This window comes from Poecilia mexicana, unplaced genomic scaffold (genome assembly GCF_051168715.1).
Source record: "Poecilia mexicana isolate PSO_F unplaced genomic scaffold, ASM5116871v1 scaffold_8, whole genome shotgun sequence".
NCBI lineage: Eukaryota > Metazoa > Chordata > Actinopteri > Cyprinodontiformes > Poeciliidae > Poecilia > Poecilia mexicana.
In genome coordinates, this window is record NW_028263377.1 from 25,293,821 (window position 1) to 25,318,364 (window position 24,544).

The following is a 24,544-nucleotide window of genomic DNA, read 5'->3' on the forward strand; positions in this document are numbered from 1 at the left end:
TGCTCAGAGACAGGAGACAGACAGAGGACAGTGGGACAGAAGGAACAAAATGTCAAACAGCATCAAACACATATTATCTTTGTTGCTGAAGCTGCTTATGCATGCTAGTTTACGTTACGGCTAAGAAACATTTTATGACCATCTGATCTGCACTGGGACAGTTTTGATTTAACTTTGCCTGATGATAAATAGTTTTTAAAGAGGAGGTGTTTTGTAAAATTTACTTTTTTTTAGCTTTAGATCACGTTATAATATGATTCCTTTATCAAACACACACCTGGAGTGTTGCTTTGATTCTTTCATGCATGTTTGAGGAATCCTTGAATCTCCTGTGGCAGCCATTCAGGGGTCCCTGAACACCTCAACCTAAACGGAGCTCCTTCAGACTAGCAGCAGCAGCAATTAGCAAACACCTGGTGGACCTGAGAGTCTGCTGAGCTTGTCATACAAACTACTGCTCAGAGTAATACTTTAATAACAGCATGAGGAGGAGCGTTGTTCTTCAGGTTTTCTCACTCCAGAATGTCCGTCTTCATCCTGTTCCACCAGAATCTGATCTGTGCCCTGAAACTGACCACCAGCTTCAACCCTGGATCTGATGACACGTCTTCATCGTTAATGTCACAAGTCAACACTCATCTTCCCCAATTCTGTTGTGTTTCTGATCCAGTCTGCATCATAAAGGCAATATCAGGCGTTTATCAAAGCCTGACACAATAAATAAGGCGCCACAACGACCAGCTGGTCCACAGGAAACATTCAGCTTCCTGAAGAAATCCAGATGATCTCAGTCCCTCCTCCTCTTCCTCCTCCAAACTCCCAGAGCAGTTGACCTCTGCACAGCCTCATTAAGGATTCGGCTGAAACACACGGCTGCTGTGTGAAGACACACAAAGTCCTGAGGCAAGAAGTCAGCAGGGAGACGGCGTCTCTCAGCTGATGCTACTGACCCACTTCGTCCTGCTCTGGTAAAACCTGATGTTCCAAGCAGGAAACGTTCATCTTGGATAATATGTGCAGGTTTCTGCTTCCTCCTCTGAAAGATGACTCCCTGTTAGAGAAAATCTCCAGAGCAAAAGCATCTAATATAGTTTTTACTGAAAAAATGTCTTAAAAATGTGTTTTTCAGAGACAAAGTGACATTTTATAACACAATTATCGATGTTGGTTTCTGTTGACTTAAAAGAAATTTGACTTTGTAATTTCACACCTAGAAATTGGGTCTCTGTCTCTTTAAGAAGCTCCTGCTGTTTCTGACACGCAGAATTCAGCACATCATTAAAACAATGTTTCACCATTAATCCTTTATTATTGTTAGGAGCATTGGACTAAGACGTAGTTTGTATTATGAGCTCAGCAGATGCACAGTTCCACCAGGTGTTTGCTAATTGCTGCTGCTAGTCTGAAGGAGCTTAATGGGATTCAAGAATTCCTCAAACATGCAAAGAGAATCAAAGTAAGACTCTATGCATGTTTTTGATGAGGGAATGACATTATAACACGATATAAAGCTAAAAAAAAAGTCAATTTTACAACTAGGGATGAAAAGATTATTCGTCATGAATCTGTTGTTAAAAGAATAGATAATAATCATAATCAATAAATCATTAGCTGTAGTACATTTGCTGAAAAAACAACATACAGCAGTAATTAAGTCAAAATTATATAAATTTTGCACTTAAGATGAAAATACATTTGTTTGTAAATATCTTATGTGCAGAATTCATCTGGTGGCAGTTTTAGCTTCACCTGATTCAAATTCAGAAAAACAAAAATCATATTGATCACCTGATAATCTCCAATTATCGGTTGGTTAATCTTGAAATGAATTACCAAATCAGCCCAACACTGATGTTAAGTTGACCTTTTCACATGTTAGAAGAAATTTTTTTAGTTGCAGATGCATCTAAAAAACATCATCATCCTTTTGCTACAAAAGGAAGATGTTATTGCATTGTAGGCAAATTTTTTATTTTCTGATTTAAAAATGAACCAAATAACTTATTTTCATATTTTAATCCATTTGTAATATTGAATAAAGAAGACTTAAGTGTATAAATGAAAAATGTACAGAGTGTGCTAATTTTTTGACTAATAATCATCAAAATAGAAGAATTAATGACTAAATTAATCCTTGGCTTCAGCCATAAACTTGACCATGGATGAAGTTTACTCAGATTCAGACTTCTGCTGCAGCTCCTGCTGGGAACTCATTAAGAGTTAAAAATATAATCAAATATTGAGATGAGGAGAGAGAAACCAGAATATGAGCCGCAGTAGATCAGGGTGTCCAAACTTTTTGTCACGTTGGTCAAACTTTTCAGGTTGAAAAGACTCCAAAATAAAGGAAAAATACTCACTTTTTCTATAACTCATCAACAAAGTTGCAATATTTTAATTAAATTAGTAAAATAGTTACAGTTTTGTAAAGGAATGTGTAAGTTTTTATAAAATGGTTTTTCATATTTGCCTCATTAAAAGGAAGGAATATAACTTGCAAATTTTAAAAGGTGTTGATTGAAAATAAAAATAACAATTGTTCATTCTGATCAATAAAAGCAGGAATTAATTCACTGGTGTTAAAACTTAAAGACAAGTTTAATAAATTTATTAAGATCTGGATCGCAATAAATCAATAAATTGTATCATAAATTAAAACAAACTTATTTACATTAACTTGGTTTATTGGTTTTCTCTTTTCTCTCTTTCTACCAATAATTGGGAGATTATTGGTAGAAATAAAGTCTTCAGTCTGTTGTTTTGGTCTCAATTAACTGAAAGACAATGTTGTTTACAGAGACTTCATAATCTATTTCATTTGTTGATTTATTTATTTATTCAGAATGTTTAAAATGTCTTCCAGTTCCAGTGCTAAATGTTTGTTAGAATTTAAAGTTTATTCATATTTGATGGCATGTTCTTGCTTTATCACCATATAGTTGGTGATAAAGCCAACTATGTGGTTGGCTTTATCACCAACCATATAGATATTACCGTTTATAATGATTAACAATGTTATTGTTTATCGTTATAAACGATGTTATCGTTTATTGCAATAAGTTCTGGGAAGATTTATCGTCTAGCAAAATCTGTTATTGTGACAAGAAAAAGCTCAGATTCTAAATACTTGGTACTGTTGCCAACATTTTCTATTTTAAGATTTTAATTTGTCAGCAATAAATAAAAATTAAAATAAAACTATGGGCCACACAAGATCAGTTCAGGGTCCACAGAAGGCCCCGGACCACAGGTTGAACACCGCTGTAGCAGATGGTGTTCAAACGTTTTTCGTTTCGTTTCTGTGATTTTTGTGTCCTGATTTCTGTGTTTTTCTGTTTGCTGCATCATCTCAGGAGGTCTGGGAGATACTACAGGCTGGGTGGAGATGTTTTAACACACACACACACACACACCCCCACACACACACACACACACTGTCTCTGCAGTTCTGAGACAAACACACAATGTTCCCGGCTGTAAGACACACCGTCAGACAGACGCAGAGGGTTGGACAGGTTGGACAGCAGACAGGAGGGACGGAGGACGATGAAGAGACACAGAAAGAGAAACAAACAGATGGTCTCACCTCTCAGCGCGTCTCCCTCCGACTGTTGTCATGGCACGTCAGCCTCTCCTCCCTCTGCCTCCGGGAGCAGCTGATGGAGTCGGACCACGTCTCCCAGAGTTCCTCTGGGGTTCCTCTCAGATCTGCACCGACTTTGGGGCTGCAGCGGAGGATTCTGGGAGTCGTAGTTTCCCTCCTGAGGGGCTCTGGGGCTCAGCTGAGAGCTATCTGCTGACGAGCGAGTGCTGTTTCACCGCTACTCAGCAGAACACTGCAGCCTGGTCCTGAAACAGCAGCTCCAAGGACAGCAGGAGGAGGAGGAGGAAGAAGAGGAGGAAGAGGATTGGATGGAGGAGATGGAGGGATGGACAAAGACACCAGAGGATGATGAGACTGAAAAACATTATGAAATATATGAGAAAAACAGCTGATTCTTAGGCTTTGAGGCTAAAAATAAAAATACTTTACATAAAAACAATAGAAAACGTTAATAAATTACATTAATAATTATTCCAGGTTTCTCATAATCTTTTCTTTCTAAATCTTTTCAGGATGCTGATATCAGACTTTCAGATACAAAACCTGATACAAAACCTGAATGTTTCAGTCAGAGATATGAACCTCTGCAGTATCACCTTGTTTTCTTCCTTATCAGGATCCCTATGCGGTTTTTGCTGCAGCAGCGCCCTCTGCTGGTTGGACTCGAGCAGGACAGAAACGTGTTTTAATTAATTAATATCACTTTCCTATTATTTTAAGGATCTAACGTAGTTTTTACAGAAAAGGTGTATTAGAGGGGCGGTGTTACATACTTTCCAAACACAATCGAGTAACTGTTGCTTTCCGTTATAATAAAAATGTTGTATTCATCAACAGAGGAGAGCAGAGTGTGTAAAAATGGATTGAAATCAAGTAAAAGTATCTCTACTTAAACATGTTTTTACTAAAGTAAAAGTAAAAAGTAGCCATCAAAGAAATTACTCAAAAGTAAAAAGGTATTTGGTAAAAAGGCGACTAACGTACTGAGTAACTGATCGAAACATAAATCATTTAACATTTAAAAATTACAGCATCAGATGCACCAAAATTTAAAGTTATGAAGAAATTTGAGCATTTTAGAAACCAAAATGGAAATAATTAATTATGAATAAAATAAATATATTTAAACAATATATAAAACTTATGAAACTTTAACAAAAACTGCATGTGTGTGTGCACATGGTGAATTTTTGTAATTTACAGTAAGTAGAGAATCCAGAAATTTTACTTAAGAGTAGCAACGATACTTCATAAGTTACTCAAATAAAATGAAAAAGTACAGCATAGTTTTTAGAGATTTTTTTATTACTCAAGTAAATGTAACTAGTTACGACCCAACTCTCTATTACAAACAACGGAAATGATATTTAACTTTGCAACTTGAGGACCTGAAATTGGGCCGCTGTCTCTTTAAGAAGCTCCACTCTTTCTGACATCATTCAATCTATCATCACGACAATGCTCCTCATTATGCCATTTACAATCATTCATAAGAGCTCAGCACAGTTACACTATGTGTTTTCTAACTGCTGCTGCTGCTAGTCTGAGGGGAAAAGTGAGATTCAAGGATTTTTCAAACATGCAGAAAAGAATCAAAGCAACCAGGTTTGTTTTTGATGAGGGAATAACATTAGAACATGACATAAAGTTTTAAAAAAGTTGATTTTATATGGTATCCTTTAAAAATGACAGTTTTATTAGTAAATTAATTTATAAATTTACATAGAATTTTTAAAACATAGAATAAAACATAGAATTCATCTAAATTTCTCCAAAATTGAATAAATATTTATTCCAAATATAAAAACATAATAAATATATAAAAAAAATAAAAAAATATTTTATTTTGAAATCTTGATCAAATCCTGAGGTCAGGTAAGGACATGAGGAAGTGATGACGTCATCAGTGGTTGCTTTCAGGTTCTCTCGCCCTCGGTGGCCTCTTATCAGCCATCTGACCTGGATTCAGTCCGACTCAAATAAATAACGATAAAAATATCCAACAACCCGTCAGTGATGTTAATAAATACATCAATAAATACCTAATAAATATCAATAAATAAATAAAAAAAAACAACATAAATCATCTGCAGTTGATAAATAACAAATAAAGGCTTCTTTTGGTGACTGGAGTCAACAGGATTTTTAGAATTAAAGTCTCTGTTACCTTGAAAACATAGAAAAAGATCCTAATACTTTCACTTCCTGCTGCTCCTTCAGAATAAAAGCAGGTCAATAAACAGGAAGTTACATCTGGATCCCAGTTGTTTGAAGGTGATGAATGTTTTTATACAAAAATTGATATTTTGGTTGTAGAGGAGTAAAAAATGTTTCTCATTTTGCAGGCAGGTGGCAGCATCATGCTCATGTAGTCCGGAGGTTGTTTACATTAACTGTAAGTAAACAAATGTAAGATGTGGTTGATCCGATTGTCTCTGCAGTAATAAAAATTAAACTCTGATCCGTTTCAGCCTCGGGTGATAAGAAACTTCAACATTCATCAAACTGTTTGCTTTCAGTCCGCAGCTTCTCCGCTAATGAGGCTGATAAACAGCAGAAGGAGAGATTCCTCCAAGCGCCGAGCGGGTCCAGACCTGCAGAACCCTCATCAAAACCCAGTCAGTTCTTTCTGGCTTCTTTGAAGGTTTGTAAACACGTTTGTCCCTGCAGCAGCGCTCGAATTCCTGCTAAACCTCAACATGTGGAGCGGCCCGACGTGCTGAGACAGACACTGAGCTTCAGGATTCTTCTGGATCTGATTCAGCGTAGATGGTCCAATAACCGGCCTGCAGCTTCTAGGATGTTTATCTAGCAGAACCAAACCGCACTGGATCCTTCAGTCCGTTCTGATTGAGCTCTGATATGCACAAAACTTTGTCTGTAGCTGTGCCTTCACTGACTATAAAAAAATTGGAATTATAAAAATACATTTGGATAATTTCAGAAAAACTTACATTTTTTGATAAAAAAGTTTTACTGCTAGGATTTTGGGGTTTTCGGCTGTATCAAAGTTAATGCAGTTTGCAAAATTTCCTTGAGTCACAGGAGTCGTGATCAACAACAGGATGTTACTACTTGTGGAAAATATGAAGAAGACAACAGGAAGTTGTTGGAGGATGACGATGCTGCATCTTTTTTTAATGACTTATCTGGTGAACAACCTTATTCATGTGTAATTTTCATGAGGCCCGAGCAGCGAAGCACTGTGAAGGCCTGTTGTTCCTTTTCTTATTTAATTTAATTTCAAACTGTTTTTTTACATTAGCGTAATATCTTCAAAGTTTTGTGCAGAATTGTTATTGAAATTCAGCTAATATTCTGCTAATACTCACAAAAACATGTTAAATAAGAAATGCAGTTAAAATTACACATGAATAAGTTTGTTCACGCTGTAAGTTATTTAAAAACATTCAGCGCCATGAACCTCTGACTACTTCCTGTCGTCGTCTTCTTCACGGTTTCCACCAGTGGTCACATCCTGCTGTTGGTCATGTTACTTGTGTGACTGCAGGTTTGCAAAATAAACCAATTTTGATGCCTCATCCTAAATATTTTCACTAAATAAGTGAAAATATTTCGAAATGTGAAATTGTGCAATTTTATAGTCAATGGAAGCACAGCTATTGAGTCGTCCCAGGTGGGCGGGGCTTAGCGTGCAGCTGCAGCTCAGGGCCTGTTGATGGAGAGGACTTTGAAGGTCCGGTTCAGGTCATGACAGAAGGAGCGCAGCTGAGTCAGCGTCAGTTGGAGGGCCACCTGGACGTTGTGGCTGTCCTGGAGGTGAGAGGCCAGGTCCGTGCTCAGGTTCTGATCCGAAACGTCCACCGTAAGTTGCGCCACCTCCTTTAGCTGCAACAAACAGACAGCTGTTAGCCAATCAGACTACGGTCGATCACATGACGGTCGGTCACATGATGCGAGGTTTTACCTTGTTGATGTGGTTGAGCAGGTCGCGCAGGTCCGCTCTCAGGTCATCCAGACCGATCACTTTGCTGGACAGAACCTCCAGCAGGTTCTGGTACATCTGAACACCTGCTAGCATGTGGCTAACACATGTCTCCTGCAGGGGGCGACAAGCAAAAACATGATTAAACTCCTACAGAAGTTTAGAGCAGAAATATTCACAAACATGAACACTGACAAAAATAAAATCTTACCAGTTGTTTTTGGTCTTGTTTCCAGTACAAATATCTTAGAAAACTTGAAATAAAAGAAAACTAACTTTTCTGTAATATTGGTTAAAAATACATACCAGCATTTTTCATCAATATTAAGAAATTATTTACTCAAAACAAGCTCATATATTTTTCTGAAAAGTTGCTTGTAAGTTATTGTTGTCTTATTTAAAGTGTACTGACATATCTACACTAGAAAATAGACCAAAAATACTTGGTAAGATTTTCTTTTTTTGCCCAAAAACCTTCAATGTCCCATAAAACCTCCAGGAAACACCAGGCTCAACTTCATGCACTAACACCATAATAATAAAATAATTTAAGGTAATTACTGATAAATAAAAGCTTTTATGGATTCAGAAATCTCACTTTTATTTACTATAAATCTTCCTAAGGACCATCTGAACCTCTACTTTAAGGCTGGGGAATAAAACAATAACGATATCTAACGCAATAGACACTTGATCAGTATCAATAGAAAATACATCCAATACAATATTCAATAATTTCACTGAACACTGATCAAGAACCGCACTGCATTCTGGGGAAGGTAGGCAGAGGAAAGGCTTAAATCTCAACCCCTCATGGTCATCTAAGCTAGCTTGGTGGCTAGCTTAGCCTCACTCGCTCTATAGTTACCTAGCAACAAGCTGGTGAGTAACATGCGAAGTGGCAGTTTCAAGTTTCCCCCAACCTTAAAACCACTGAACCACTGTAACCAAAACCTGACAGAAACTAAATGAAACATAAAGATTCACCTTATTATGATCCTTAATGTTTCTCTTCATACCAGGAGCTCAATTACAAAATTCCTCAAACAAAAAATGACTCATTGTCTAATTAACCAAAAAGAAGAAGAGGCAAGTCCCAACCTGGACTACCTCTAGGATTCCTAAAACCTTGTAAGATACTCCAACTAATTAAGCACTGAGTTAGCCTCAAACTATTTTAAACTAACACATCCACAAATAAACCAAACATAAACCAAATGAACACCAGAAGAAGAAACGGAATGATCTCTAAACTTTTTAAGGACATACCAAACCACAACAGACTAAACATGAAGACTCACTCAACAAGTCGCAGATTTAGATTTATGGAACCATTTCATCATTCAGAGACATCAAATTCTCAGAGATGTCAAACTCTCTGAACTGTCAAGAAACAGAGTCTTTGTGCAAACCGCCTCAAAGGCTATGAAGAACCACTTAAACCAAAAATCATCCCAAAGGCTTTTCTTAGAATCAGACAAAATTCTGACTACTACTCAACAAGCCTGAGGATCTCCTGAATACACAAAAATGTTCCCTTTTTCCCATAAACACCCAATGAGAAACCCTTACAACAGCCTGAGCCACCAGACTGAAGGACTGAAATCCTTCAGTCACAACATGGAACCGCCCAACAGACCCAACCCACCCGTCCTTAGACTGACCAGGGTAAAGTGCTCAGATGGCGCCTTGAGGACAGGAGAGGACGGGATTCTCATTGATGCTGCCATCAACTGCAGGCTGGATGCTGACGAATCCAGGCTGAAAGCCTGAGGAGGACAGGAGCGCATTAAAAACCAAAGGAGAAGAAGAAAACACCAACCAATCTGGACCAACCAAACTGATTGTTTTTACCTTGACTGTGGCAGCGTGCGTTGCAGAAATGTCCTTGAGGATTTTGTCCCCGAGCGTCTTGGCCTCCACGGCCGTTTCTCTGAACGCAGGCGGCAGGTTGGATGGCAAGCCGACCGGAGCCGATTGGACCAAAGATGCAAAGAGGAAGTACTGCAACAGGATGATAACTGAAGGAAAGAAACAAAGTAACTCCTTAGATTAGTGCCAAATTTATCTAGGAATAAGACTACAAAAATAAAAATGAGAAACCAGAACTGAAACTAAAATGCAGACATATTTGATTATTGGTGTAAGATATCTAATTTCAGTTGATTTTTAGATGAGTTTGTGCAAAAGGCTTTTTGCTAAATTTGCAAATTTAGCTAAATTACTTTATCAAATTTAGTGATTTAGTGAATTTAGCAAATCATTCGCTAAATTTGTGAATGATTTTAAAATCATTTGGAAATTGTGACAATTTTCATTAGTCATTACAACGTTTTCACAAAACATTTTCTGTATTTTCATCTTTCCGTCTTTCCCCTTTAACATGTTATTTAATTTCCCTTAGGGAAATTCTTAAACTTTAAATTTCTGTATTTCCGTATATTCTGACCAAAAACTCTTGACCAATCCCTTTAGATCACGGGTGGGCAACTCCAGGGCCGGTCTCCTGCAACTTTTAGATGTATCCCTACTTCAACACACCTGAGTCAAATAATGAGGTCGTTAGAGAACCTGACTGCACTGAGGAGGTGATTCAGCTGTTGGATTCAAGTATGTTGGACCAGGGAGACATCTAAGAGTTGCAGGACACCGGCCCTTGAGGAAAATGATTGCCCACCCCTGCTTTAGATCCTTTCTAATTTAACTTCTTGTTCCACTATATCTCTTGAACTCCAAGCCTGTGATGCTTTTTTTTTTGCAGAAAACATTTTCACATTTTCAGTACGATTTGCGCATGCAGTTCCTGTTGCCAATTCCTCAGGAAATTATTTTATTTCTATCAAAAGTAGATTTCCAAGTAGATTTTTGAAAATGTTGTTTGCACTTGAAATATGTTAAAATCTTGTCCTTTTTGTAAATTTATTGGCAGCATTTTCATCTTTTTGTAAAACAAATTTGACCTCAACTTTAAGAAAAAGCTTCTTGAAAATCAATACGGTAATTTTAGTCCACGACAATCAAAAAAGACATTGCAACATTCATCCAAACTCCAAGATGCCTCCTGGCTATAAAGAGGGATGGAAGAAATTTTAATTTGTAATAGAAAAAAAGGTATAATTTTGTTTTTATATTAGTATAATTTTCACCCATATCTGCAACACATTATCAATACAAATAATAATAATAATCAACTAAATTCCAGGACTTTTAATCATCTTCTGAGATCACGGTAGTGTTCATGAAACACAAGTGATGCTGAAGACTGAGGGATGACGTTCAATTCTTTAACATTTGCTAATCTTTCAGTTTTTGGCTAAATAAATACAAATGTACCCAGAAAATAACTGGAAACTGTTTATTTCAGCCCAAAATCTGTCTGTTAATGCTAATAAACCACTAATTAAAAACTTTTAAGGCTTTAACTCAATTAACATTTTTACTTTGTATTTCCTTGTTTTGGCACCACCAGACTCCCATACATGCCGAGTCCAGAACCAGCGGCTGTCTCTGCTAGTTCTGACAGCTCTGTTGGCGGCATGTTCTCCAGGTATAGACCTACCTGTCCAGGTGTCCATGTCTGTCAGGGTGGCTGTGCGTGTGTGTGTGTCAGTGCGTGTCCGCTGCGCAGCTCCGGAGTTTGTCTTTCAGCTTCCATTTGGACCAGTTTGGACCTTTTATCTGAGCTCTGCTTCGCCGCGGGGTTTCCCATTGACGGGGACGGAGAGTCATGCAGTAAGCCCGAAGTTACGAAGTCTCTGAATCCCTGAATGCGTCACAGCTGTGCACGCGCACAGAGAGCCTCGCAGGGAGGGAGCTTTTGGATGGCGGTTAGGTAAACCACGTGACCGCGCACCTTTTCTGTGGACTCGGAGACACTTCTGAGTATTCAGGTCAAATTATCCACCACTCCCCTATCAAATTAAACAAAACTGACATGAGACAATGAGACATCTGTTCAGAAAATAATTTTGTTTGTGCCGCTATGCTTTTTTTTTTTAGTTTTTTTTTTTTTATATAAATTTATTATTGTAGTTGCTGCTGCTGCTTTTTGTGCAACTTTCCTTTTTTATTGTTTTTTTATTAATTATTATCCTTTTTTAATTTATTAAATTTATTTTTTGTATTTATTAATTATTTTTTTATATTTTATTTATTTTATTTGTGCCACTGTTTAGTTAGTTAGTTAATTAGTTAGTACTCCTAATAATAAATACATCAATAAATGTTTCCAGAAGTTGTCAAGGTGAACCAGCCTCCCTCCTTACAAAAATTACAAAATGTACAAAAAATTGGTAAGTTTGTGTAAAGAAGCAAAAAAAAAAAAAAAAAAAAAATACATTTGTGCAAATTACAAAATTTGTGATTTTTTTTGTTTGAATTTGCATAATTTACAAAAATCATGCAAATCTGGTATCAATCGACTGTTCTGTCTGGGGAAAGGGATAAATTGTTTCTGCTGACTTTTGAACATTTTTTTAAATCTTAAAATGATAACAGCACAAATGTATCCGAGTTGACTGGCACCATATTTCTTTCATTTTGTAAACATGAAGGACTTGTGAGGGACCTGGAATCATTTATTAATATTTTTAAAATGACAGTGGCAAAAATAACCATTTTTGTTGCACAAACATTTATTTTTGCTTAATTTCAAGAAAGTGGAGAATCAAGATTTACAACATCAACATCCTGTTAATATATCAGATTACACTGCAAAAACCGCAAAATATTACCAAGTATTTTTGTCTAGTTATTTGTGCAAATATCTCGGTTTACTTTAAATGAAGTACAAGTTCCAATGGCAGATTATTTCACTTAGAGCAAAACATTTTTATTAATCTTAATGAATTATTGACTTAAAACAAGCTCTTGCATCTTGCAGAAAAGTGTAAGTTAGTTTTGTCTTACTTCAATTTTTTTACACTAGAGATTAGACCAAAAACTCTTGGTAATATTTTGTGTTTTCATTTATTTTGCCTTCTTCTGCAGGTTTGATTATTCAGTAAATGTGAAAGTAATTAGAGGTTTTGTGTAATAAAAAGTGAATTATTTGAGTGTTTTCCATCTTAGCTGCTCCTGCAGGGTGAGCGACTGCATCATCCTGACTGCAGGAGTTTTGGAGGAGGAGTCTGGACCTCCATCCAGCCGCCTCACTTCCTGCCATGCACATTTCCTGGTGAACCCGTGGAAATGTACCGAAGGTGTGTTTGAGTATCAAGCTGGGTGTGTTTTTATTGTGACTGTGCTTTCTCTTCCTGTGTGTCATCATGTGTGTCGCTCTTTAAGTAATTCTGGAAGCTTGTGAGTCAGCAGGAAACTCAGATCGTTTCCTTCTCGACGCAGACTCCAGCTGATCCGTTAATCCTGAGTCGGAGAAATAAAATCCCAGCATTTCCTTCTGGTTTTATTGCATTTACAGTAAAAGTTTCTGAGGAAAACTGGAGTTTTTAAGGTTCTCAAAGGAGCGTTACAGTTACAATAAACCCAGTAAGTGTTTACATCCTTCTCTGGTTTCTCTGCACAGTAAACAGTTGACCATTTTTAAATGAACCAGTTGCAGATTCCCTTGGACTGGACTCATTATTTAGTTTAAAGCTACACTGTATGTCGAAATGTTGCTCCTACTGTACTGTGTTTTACTATTTATTCTGGTTTTCTATCATTTATATTGTGTCTTTTTGTGAATACTTACTTTTAATCGTTGTTTGCTGCTGTTGCACAGAAATATTCACTTTATGGGACAATAAAGGACATTTCTATTAAATTTCACTTATTTTTCTGGCTAACTAAATATTCAGCCTCATACTAAATGTTTTGGTTTAAACTAATGATTTAACTTGATCACTAAATATTTAGTGTCAAAATAAATTTAGCTTGCTATCTAAATATTTATGTTTGTCGTCAAACTAAATATTTCACCTTGTAGTAAATGTTTTACTTTAAGCTATTTTTAGCTTGATTACTAAATATTTAGCTGGATTTTTAAATACTTTGTGAAAGTAAATATTTAGCTGGAGTACCAAATATTTTGTATCAACTAAATATTCTGTTTATGGTACTCATAATATTTACATTAAATACTTAGTATTTAATGTAGTATTACATTATATACTACATTAATGTATATTTAGCATCAAACTAAATATTTAACTCCATATTAGATGTTTTGGTTTAAGCATTTTTAGCTTGATTAATACATATATAGAGTCAAACTAAATATTTAACCTCATACTAAATATTATGTGGATTACTAAATACTTTAGTATAAAGTAAATATTTACACTTAGCGTAAAATAAATATTTTAGCTTACTAACTAAATATTTAGCTTCATACTAAATATATCTTTCAAACTAAGTAATACGCTTGATAACTAAATGTTTTGGTCCTAACTAGATATTTAGCCTCAGACTGAAAACTTAATTTCTAAAAATGTATTTTCAGTTCAAATTCAATATTTTTCTTCCTAGCTAATATTTAGTTAGCAAGTCAAATATTTTTTTATTAACAGCATAATCAACAAATATTGTATAAATATCAGATACACTAACAATCTGAAAAGTAAAACTGGCACCAGCTGCTTCCAGAAGTGAAAGAAACAAAACATCAAAAACAGGAACAGGCGAAATTTTACATAAAAACAAACCAGCAGTAAAATATGAACAGCAACTTAAATACGACATGAAAATGAAAAACGGGGGTTTTATGGGAATTTCAGTTTGTTCATCATATGATACAGATCTTGTTTTTTGACCATATATTTTATGGATAAGAAGAAGTGGCAGAGTTCCTCGTGAAAAGTGGGGAAAGAAATAGTTTTGTTTTTAAAAAATGACATTTTTACATTCAGTCACAGTTCATGTCTCTTTTCTTTCCTCAAGGTCCCAAAAACAATTTAATTCTTAGAAAATCCAACTAATTTTGGAGTTTCATAGAAAGGCCAGAGATTAAATGAAATCTTCCCACAAAACTTTTTAATAAACACATTAATAAAACAAAACAAATTCTGTCAACTGAAAACCTCTGAAACAAAATACAGTCTGAGGAACTTTAATAGCTTGTTTATAATTAATTCACAATTTTTATGTAATTTGAGAAGAAATATGAGAAATCATTTGGATTTGGCGCAACAGGAATTTCCAAATTTTAGGATTTTCTTCAGCCTTTTAGAGAAAAAAGGTAGGAAGTTCCCGCCGCTGATGTCGCCTGGATGCTGGAAGTGATCAGCTGACTCACAGCTACGTTTTCCAAGAAAGTTCAGCAGGTCCAGAACCAGACGTGATTAATGTGAGACGACTGGATCCGGGCCAGGATCCAGATCTTGGAGGTGTTTGGGCTCCAGGATCCAGGGAGGAAAAGTTCAAGTTATTAGTAAATAAGATTCCTGGAAGCTTCTTCTGTTTCAGACTGGGCTCAACATGTTGTTTCTCTTTAACGCCGATTAAACATGAAATGCGCCAGAAGCTGCAGAACCAGAACCATCTGCTTATTTACGCACAGAGGGAAAAGTAGAGTTATTTTTACTCAAGTAGAAATAAAAAGTTGTCATCCAAGAAATGACTCAAGTAAGAGTAAAAAGTACAGGGTAATATTTTTTTTGTCTTCTGTTGACTTGTGTATGAAAAAGTTAAAAAATAACAGAAAAAAAAAATTATTTCAAAACAAAAAACACCGTTGGCTTAAAAGTTTTTTATGTGTTGCCCCAGAGTCTGGAGGGCCACTTAAAAAACAGTGGTGAACCAGATTTGGCCCCTGAACCTCGAGTTTGACACGTCGTAATTAATCCAGCTTCTCAGTTTCCTCGTTTATTTAAACATTTTCTTCCAGAACTGTGATTCTTATTATGTCTGGTTTTAAATCCAGCAGGTGATTCATCTGGTTCCATCTGATTGCGACCGTCTTGTTCTGATTTTTATCTCTGAACATTTTGGTTCGGGTTCCTGCTGGTTCTGTTCTGACATGATCTTTTCGTCATGCGTGTTCATCATGTGCAGGTTTGATTTGACACGATTACTCATCTCTGACTTCACGTTCTGACTAATCATGCTTTCAGTTTCTCTTTCTACAGTGCCTCCTGGTGGTTCGGCCTTCTAACTGCTTCTGAGCGCGCTCAGTAAAAAGCACAGGCAGCAGATTAAACAAAAACAGGATTTATTCGTGTCAGGAACAAGAAACAGCAGCAGAGTTTAAAGCTGCAACACAGAAAACAGAGAGGGAACAGAGGGGATTGTGGGTAATAAGTGATCTGTTAACACACAACTACTTCCTGTTTGAACAGGAAGTCAGCGGAGAGGCTCATGGGAAGCTGTCGTCGTCGTCTTCGGCCATTTCTTTGGCAAACTCCAGATCCTGCTGCTCTCGTTCCCGACGCTCCTGAACGCATCACAGAGAGAAACAGAGACAGATTGAAATCAGTCGTTTACACATTTTGACCGTAAATGTTTCAATTATTTTACAGCGTTTATGCTCTAAAAACACCAATTACATAAAGAAGTGTGATTTTTATTACTAAACTGCACACAATAACTGCATTTAATTATCTTTTCTAATTTATTGCTATTTATTAATGTGAAAAACTGGAGGAAAATTTGTAAAAGTAAAATTTCAAGAGTTTTTTAACATCAATTAAATTTATTGCATCAACGTTATATTTAAATCTTATATAAGAAATGTATCACAATAAATAAAAAATGATACAATAAATGCCAACCGCTAATGTAAAGCTCTAAAATGTTGATTTTACATAATAGTCCTCTTTACATGTGACAAAAAAAGGAGAAGTGAAGCTGCGTTACCTCTGCTGACTCCAGGTCCTTGTTGTACGCTTTAGGAGGAAACCTCATGGCCTGCAGGGGGAGACAGAGAGTCAGATAGGGAGCTGCAGCTGATCAGTTTCCTCAGATTGGCTTCAGCCAGGAGGAACCTCTGGTTTACCTTCACAGACATGTTGTGGATGTCGAGGCAGAAGGAAATCCTCTGGTGGAACGCCAGCTGAGGCTCTCTGGTGCCGTAGATGTCCATCGTCTCCTTTGATTGGACGAAGCCCTTCTCATGGTTGATGCTCGCCTCAATCACGCCGTCACGGATTGCCTGCGCAAAACGGTCTAATTAAACCAGCCTCACCTTTAAGGGGTCATTTCTTCCAGGTATACATTTTATTTTTTTAAAAGGTTTTATTGGCTCTAGTGGCCTTTATTTGATAGTTAATTGACAGGAAAATTGGTAATGAGAGATGGGGAAAGACATGGGGCAAGGGTCACCAGGCCGGGAATCGAACCTGCAACGGGCACATCGAGGACTAAGGCCTCCATACATGGGTTGTGCTTAACGCCTGCGCCACCACAGCACACCTCTTCCAGGTATATTTTATAGCAAAACCAGGTGTTATAAAAATGATTTGATTTTGTAATTTAATGCCCCTGTTTCTTTAAGAAGCTCCTGCTCTTTCTGAAACTCCACCTTCAGGAAGTCATGACAACATGGCTCCTCTGTTAACCCTTTAACAACATTTTTACCAGCATTTCAGCTCAGCAGGGTTTTGCTAATTGCTGCAGGCTAGTCTGAAGGAGCTGGCTGAATGGTTGCCATGGAGATGGAACATGAAATAATCATCAAAGCAACACAACCTCCAAGTATTTTTCTAATGAGGGAATAACTTTATGTCATGATGTAGAAAGCTACAAAAGGTTAATTTTACAGAATACCGCCCCTTTAAGAGTCATTTTTATCCCGGTTACCTTGGCAACGATGAACTCTGCGTCCTCGGGACTGTCGAGCTGCAGCTTCTGAGCGATATCAGCGAGGGAGATCCGAGAGTACGACAGGCTGATCATCCGAACGCCTGAACACACACACACACACACACACACACACACACACACATACACACACACACACACACACACACACACAGTAAAACTCAAGCACTTTTCAAGGTACGTTGTCAAACTTTTCCATCACACTCAGCGGAGGCCTGTGATTGGCTGGGAGCAGCGGAGGCCTGTGATTGGCTCACCGGTCTTGATGACGTTGTGTCGCAGTCGGATGATGAGTGTGTACGTCCCGTCCGCCTGGAACTTCTCTCCAAACTGCTCCAACGCCTGGTTGAACTTGGCCAGGTTCCCGGTTCTCACCGCTGAGGGAAAACACACATCAGACGCACCCACACACGCACACACACACACACACACACACACACACACACACACACACACACGCACACACACATTTTTTATTGAAAGAAACTGATTTGGAAATATTTTCTTTTGCCTGATTAGTTATTTTATTGTCATTTTGGTTCTTTAAAATACCAAAATTTCCACTTCACTTTACATTTCGGTCAGTCTGATGATGTAATTTTCAATATTAAGTGGTTGATAAATTTGATCAATTATTGATTTGCTGAAGTAGTTCTCTTGACTACAGTTTCTAGTTACTCTGCCCTCTTCTGGGAATCAATTATAGAGTCTGTACTGTCATTTTTTATGAATTCCCATCAATTGTTTCTCTGCTCCGCTCTCAGTTGTAGCTGCAGAAGAAACTGGTCAGATCGATCAGTTTCTTCTCCTTTTAAAGCCGATTTCTGCATGTGTGATCTCAAATTATCATCCCAAGTTTAATATTCTTATTTTTTACAACCATAAATTTACTAAATTTCTCATCTTCTGTCCACTTCAGCCAGAGTTTGTGTCGACTTTTTCTCTCTGCTGCTTGTATTTTTACATTTTCCTCCTGTAATTTTGCACCGACCTGCTTAAAAAAAAGACCAAACTTTTCTACGTTTTACGATAATTTACATTCCCAACAATAATTCATAAACTCCCCACTGAGGGATTCCAGCTGAACAATTCAGAGCCGAATAATTCATCTTACGAAATGTTTTAACGCATCTGACATTCAGATTTCATGTTTTTCTGCAGCTCAGATGTATGATATTACATCACCACACTCATGTAACATCCCGTTTCAGAACCGGATCCTGGAGTGGAGCCGCGGTTCTGATCGGGAACTGAAACCGGGAGTCCAGCTCCAAGGCTCAGACGTAACGTTACATTGTTCTGTTTAACGCTGATTCATTCATTTAAAGCAGCCTGGTGCTGGTTCTGATGGGGAACTGAAAGCAGCGTGTGTGTGTGTGTGTGTGTGTGTGTGTGTGTGTACTGACCCTGGGTCAGCAGGAAGTACGGCATCAGGGAGCGTTTGAGTGACGGCTGCCTGAACTGCAGTCTGTCGGGGATTTCTCCCAGCAGCAGCTCCACCACAATCAGCAGCTTGTGGACCTGAAACAGAGACCGGCCCATCAGAACCGGACCCAAACATTTACCCACAGTAAAACTCACACTTTTCAATCATGTTACGTTTTCAAATGTTTCCAAAGCCACAATTTGGAGATAAAAACAACACAAATTAAATAAAAACAGAGTTTCAATTCACTATTAAATGATATTAGTTATTACAGTCATTAAGAATATCTTTTGATTTGTATTTACATTCTGGGTGAACTAAAATATAGGAAACTTTAATGTTTTGAAATGTCTCTCACACACACCTTGTATTCCCTTCAACAAAAAAACCAATGAAAATCAAAAATGTTAATGTTTAATATATGAATTATAATCTAATCTTTATTTTAATTACACAGATCAAAAAGTAATTGAGCCATTAGAAACAATAAATATTCATTACATTGAAACAATTCAAACTAATCATGTTAAAATAAATGACTTTCCTATTTATGTTAAATGTTTAAACACAAAAATACAAGGAAAGTTTCGAAAAATATATTTAAAACACGTTCTAGTTAAGTGTCTGGCATTTAACAAGTAGAAATAATGATTTATTGAATTTTAAAAATTGGTGAAATTCTGCAGCCTTTTCATTCAGCCACCTACGATTACTTTATACAATATTAGAAATAAAATAAAAAATGTGTTGACAATTATTTCAAAAATCAGTTAATCATGATTAATTGTAATTTTGGAATTCAAACAAACCTAAAAGCAAGAAAAGTTTAGTCTGATTTAAAATCAGACAATGAGGAAAAAAATATGCCTCTCTTTCTATTTGGTTTATGAGAATATCTGTAAATGTTTTTGAAATTTAGGCTTTTTTAAATCAAACTTTAGTTTGAACTTTATTACCAAATGGTGCCGATTGAATATCAAACACTCTCCACACCTTGAAAACACCTGATGAAAATTCAAGGATTTTCCAGTATTTTATGCACCAACAGAGGCCAAAACAAACACTGACGTAACGGCACCCCCTGCTGGTCAAACAGGGGAACACGGCTTCAAATGAAGTTTTGAGGACCGGACTGGTCCCTGGAGATTCTGATTGGTTCAGTGTTTGTTGGCGTCTCTAGGTGTGTGTGTGTGTGTGTTCGTACGGTCTGCTTGAAGCCCACTGCAGTGTGTTGTGGAGCTTTCCTCAGAGCGTTGGTCAGAGTCCTGCGGGCCTCTGAGTATTCCAGCTGAATGGCTTTGATCCGACCTGCAGGGGTCACATGACACACAGGTGAGCCCTCCACAGCCCCCATGGCCCCGCCCCCCTGCAGGTGTGTGTCCCACCTGTGTAGTAGAGGTAGCGCGCCCACTCGTTGTTGTTGGCGAGCTCGGGGAACACGGACTTGGACACGAGCTTCTCGGCCTGGTCGTACAGGTTGAAGTGCAGGTAGTTCCTCAGCAGCAGGTTGAGCAGCACCGCCTGGCCGTCGGCGTCGTGCCGCAGCGTCGCCGTGCGCAACCGGGTGTGCAGGAAGCTGGGATTACAGAGGCACAAGGTCACATGTAAGATGTTCTAATGCCGCCTTTAATGACATTTATGTGAAAGAGGATTATTGACACTGGAAAAAAATATATATTTCTCAAAATTCTAACTTTAATTGCTTAATTCAGATTTTCTCAGAATTCTCAGAATTATAATTCTATCATGTCAGAACTGATTATTTTCAAAGAATTTAGACTTTTTTTTCAAGTTTAATTTCATTATTCTGACTTTAATCTCAGAATTGTAATCTCAATTGTAACCATTTTAAAAGTTTAATCCAACAATTCTGACTTTTCCTCAAAATTTGAATCTTTTTTATTATAATTTCTGACTTTAACCAGAAAAAAAAGTCAGCATATTGACATTTTTTTTAAATGTTAATCTTGGTTTTATCTGTTAAAGATAACAGGACAGAAGAGTAAATTTAAAAGTTCAAACCCAGAGGAAACGTTTCATCTCTAGTTCTGGTTCTGTAGTTTAGACACTGAAAACTGTTTAAAGAGTTTATGGTTCCTTCTGTTATTTAGATTTAAAACAGTTTATTCACAATAACTCCTGATTTAAACTAATATAAGAAACTTTTATGTCTCAAACCAGGAGGTCTGCACTGCATCTGCACTGAAGTGTGTGTGTGTGTGTGTGTGTGTGTGTGTGTGTGTGTGTGTGTGTGTGTGTGTGTGTGTGTGTGTGTGTGTGTGTGTGTACCTGCGGATGGTGTCGAGCTGGTTCAGGAACTCGTACACTCTGGCGTGATAATAGTAACATTTGGCTACGACCAGGTCCAGAGCTCTGCGGTTCTTGGAGCTCACCTTCTGCATCAGTTCATCAGAAACCTTCTGGGCCTGAAACAGAACAGCAGCAGTCAAGGTCACAGGGGTCACAGGGGTCAGAGACACCATCAGGTTCTGCACAGGCTGAGTGACATAGCTAAAAAAAATCTGATTTTTTTTTCCATACCAGATCCAATTTCCAATTTTATGTTTTTTCTTATCTTTCTTTTCTAAAATAAAAATGACAAATAACAGACAATATTTTCAAAAAGTCGGTTTTAATTCAAATCAACCCTTCTGTGAGCTGGACGACAGAGTACTGGGGCCACATGATTAGAATTTTTGTGAAATTACAAAAATGTTGTTATAATATTAGCAGAATAAAGACTCAATTTTACCAGAATAACGTCTTAAAATTACAACACAAAAATGGTTTTAATAAGAAAAAAGCTTGAATAATAAACTTTTTGTTTTTCTGTGTTTGAGTTCTCATAAAATTACTACTTTATTCTGGAAATATTAAAAATGTCATTGACTTTGATTTTGTTCCAGAAAGGCCAAACAAAATCCTGGCCCGATCGTTGTATTTTGTCGTAGAGTTTTTATAAAAATTAAATCTTCAAAAACGAGCAGTTAGACTAATCAATAAAATTAATTTAATGAATGACTCTAATAGAAACAAGCATCATTTTCAGACATTTCTTTTTTAAATCTGAATCACCACCAAGCCCAGAATCAATAATCTATTCATGATTTAGAGGTCCGGTCCAGTAGCAGTGTGTGTTCCTCACCTCGGTGTACCTCTTGCTGTTGGTCAGGTGGACGACCAGCAGCAGCTGCAGGTACGCCTCCACCTCCGGCAGCAGAGGAGCCGACGCCGCTTTCCCCGTCCGCGGGCGGAACTGGATGTCTCCGTCACCCGTCTCCATGGGCTGAGACACAGAGACAGAGGACGGCTCAGTGAAAACACCGGCTGCTGTGTGAGCAGGAATCCAGACATAAACAGATCAGAGCGGCTCACCTCCTCCAGGAAGCCCAGTAGGAAGTCTCTGGTGGAGGTGTTGCTGGTGAAGAACCCGGTGAGCGCTTTCTGGAGGACGACGGTGTTGAGGCGGCGGCTGGTGGACGGCAGCGCGCGCAGGGCCCTCAGGACGAAGCGCGGCTCCTTCCCCGACACGGCCTTCTCGATCTGCTTCACATGCTCCTTGATGTCTGAGGAAGAGGAGGAGAGGATGAAGATAGGGGAGGAGCTCAGGTCACTGACAGCTTCACAAACATCCAACTCTGAACACAAGTCCAGTCAGCACAGATTTCCAGAGCCGAACGAGTCAGTGGCTCATTAAAACATAAAATATAAAAGGAAAAAAAAAAGAAACAAAAAGTGTAAACTAGTTTAAGCATTGAATAATAATTATACATTATGGAACTGATGCGCAACCAAAAGCAAAAAGATTTAAAATCTACAATGGACAATTTTACAGAAGAGAATTGGAGTCACTAAAGAACATAAAAAAATTATTTTCTCTCAGAATTCAGAATTTAAGCTTCTGAGATCAAAAGAATTTTGAGTTCATCTCAAAACTATGTAAAAAAAAAAAAGGACAAAATAATAGGAAAAATAAAGAGAATTTTTTCCCAGTGGCCTTGATCTTAAGTACAAGGTGGAACTTATGACAGAGTATCAGTTCCACACTAAGAGATTTTTGGTTTTAATTACAAGAATAAAGTCATAAAATTATAATGATAACGTTGCAACACTAGAGACATAAAATTACAAGAACAAAGTCATAATATTAAAGAAATAAAGTCGTAAATTACGAGAATAAATTCAAAATGAGAATTAAGTTGTTTTTTTCCCCATCAACCCCAGTTGAGTCATAAAAAGTGCACTGCACTAACCCTAACCCAGGACGCAGCCTTGAGGCACTCGGAGGAACACGGAGCTGTAGCTAAGGAGAAACCTCCTAACTGGACTGGGACACTGCGTCTGGCTCGGTAAGATCCAAACCATGACAGGTCCGGTTCTGTGATGCTTAAACAACAGGAACATCGTGGATTTCACCTAAAAGTTGTATTTTAATCCATGATCACCGAATTCGCCAGGATCTGAAGACAAACGGACCACAAAAATGGACTTAAACTGATCCATTCTGGAGTGACCGGTCCCAGCAGAACCGTAAACAGCTCTACAGGAGATTTGATAGCTTGATAAACAATGATTCGGCAGCAGAAGCAACATTAGCATCCTACACTGTCCTGAGGCCAAAACACTGAAATGTTTCTTTTCTGTTGCATCACTGTTTACCAGCTGTACTCCAAAACTGTTTGGGTCAGGCCATGAAGCAGTTCTGGACTGGTTCTGATCTGTTAAACGTAAAATAAACAACATAAAAATAGCCTTTTGGAGGCTTTTACGTCCCATTCTGCTGTTTTACGGCATCTAGCAGTAGTTGGTCTTATGCTAACAGGCTAAAGCTAACAAGTCCAGTAAAGAGTCCAGAATCACAGTGACTTCAGTACCGGACTGGTTCCCCTGGTTCTTCCCGAACATCAGACCCAGGTTTACCCTCCAGTGTGAGGCTGTCCTGCTCCTTGGGCAGCTTAACCGCGTTAGTAGTCTCCTCCTCCGGCATCTCCACGTCCTGCGGCTCCGCGGCCGCCATCGCGGACTTCACCTCCTTCGGCTCTTTGGGTTCCTTGTTAGACTTGTCCCGGTCCCGACCGCCAGCCTTGTCTCTTCGCTTGGCCGCTGTCTCCTTCATACTGTGTTTGGGCCGAACTGTGCGGTTCTGAGGGGTTCGATGATCGGAGCAGCTGAAGCTGAACCTCACAATGACTGGACAGTATTCACTCTGCAGACCAGAGCAGTTGATGGTGGAGAGAAAACAGCAGGCAGAGGCAGTCGAACCCAGATAACTCGATCCTGCTTCGCTCAGTCACAAGCAACAGAGCCGGTGAAAATATATAAAGTTGATGATTTTACTTTGAATAAATAATATATTTTTTGATTAGTAAACTAATTTTAATTTGTGTTTAATTTTAATCACAAGTGCAGATTAGAAAAAAACAAAACAAAACAAATTTCACATATTAGAAAAAAAGGATGATTAATTATTATCAAATTATTATTAGGTAATTATTATTGGTAAAGCTCACATTTTATGTCAGGGCTCTAGATGAGGAATAAAATAAGATTAATAAGAATTATTCACTATTTATTGTACATCTAATTATTTTAAAATGTATTTTAGAGATTATCTGAAATAATGGAATATTATTCAACAGATTTTTTAAGTTTTCAAAATTAAAAAATAAATTAGATTCTGTCACAATAAAAAATACAATCTCAATAAAAGCAATAAGTAAAAAGTGTATCTTAAGATTCTTTTATAAAACCTCTTTCTCTCCAGTGACTAAAGTTAAAATTATTCTGAAGAAACAAATGGAAAACAATGCTT

The 24,544-nt window shown here is 37.6% G+C and overlaps 2 protein-coding genes across 2 annotated transcripts; both read right to left on the reverse strand.

Moving 5' to 3' along the window:
• Positions 1-4,888: 4,888 nt before the first annotated feature.
• Positions 4,889-11,281, reverse strand: LOC106909046 (uncharacterized). The gene is made up of 5 exons (XM_014975346.2): positions 11,110-11,281; positions 9,405-9,571; positions 9,215-9,319; positions 7,533-7,664; positions 4,889-7,453 (listed from the first exon to the last, which is right to left on the reverse strand). Exons 1-5 carry the CDS (start codon positions 11,123-11,125, stop codon positions 7,271-7,273), a joined length of 603 nt encoding a protein of 200 aa, XP_014830832.1. The 5' UTR covers positions 11,126-11,281; the 3' UTR covers positions 4,889-7,270.
• A 4,401-nt stretch (positions 11,282-15,682) lies between these two features.
• psmd3 (proteasome 26S subunit, non-ATPase 3) lies at positions 15,683-23,963 on the reverse strand. The gene is made up of 12 exons (XM_014974679.2): positions 23,653-23,963; positions 22,108-22,298; positions 21,878-22,018; positions 21,022-21,158; positions 20,118-20,308; positions 19,937-20,040; positions 18,713-18,827; positions 17,564-17,683; positions 17,286-17,389; positions 16,483-16,638; positions 16,344-16,394; positions 15,683-15,921 (listed from the first exon to the last, which is right to left on the reverse strand). Exons 1-12 carry the CDS (start codon positions 23,846-23,848, stop codon positions 15,844-15,846), a joined length of 1,584 nt encoding a protein of 527 aa, XP_014830165.1. The 5' UTR covers positions 23,849-23,963; the 3' UTR covers positions 15,683-15,843.
• Positions 23,964-24,544: the final 581 nt, after the last annotated feature.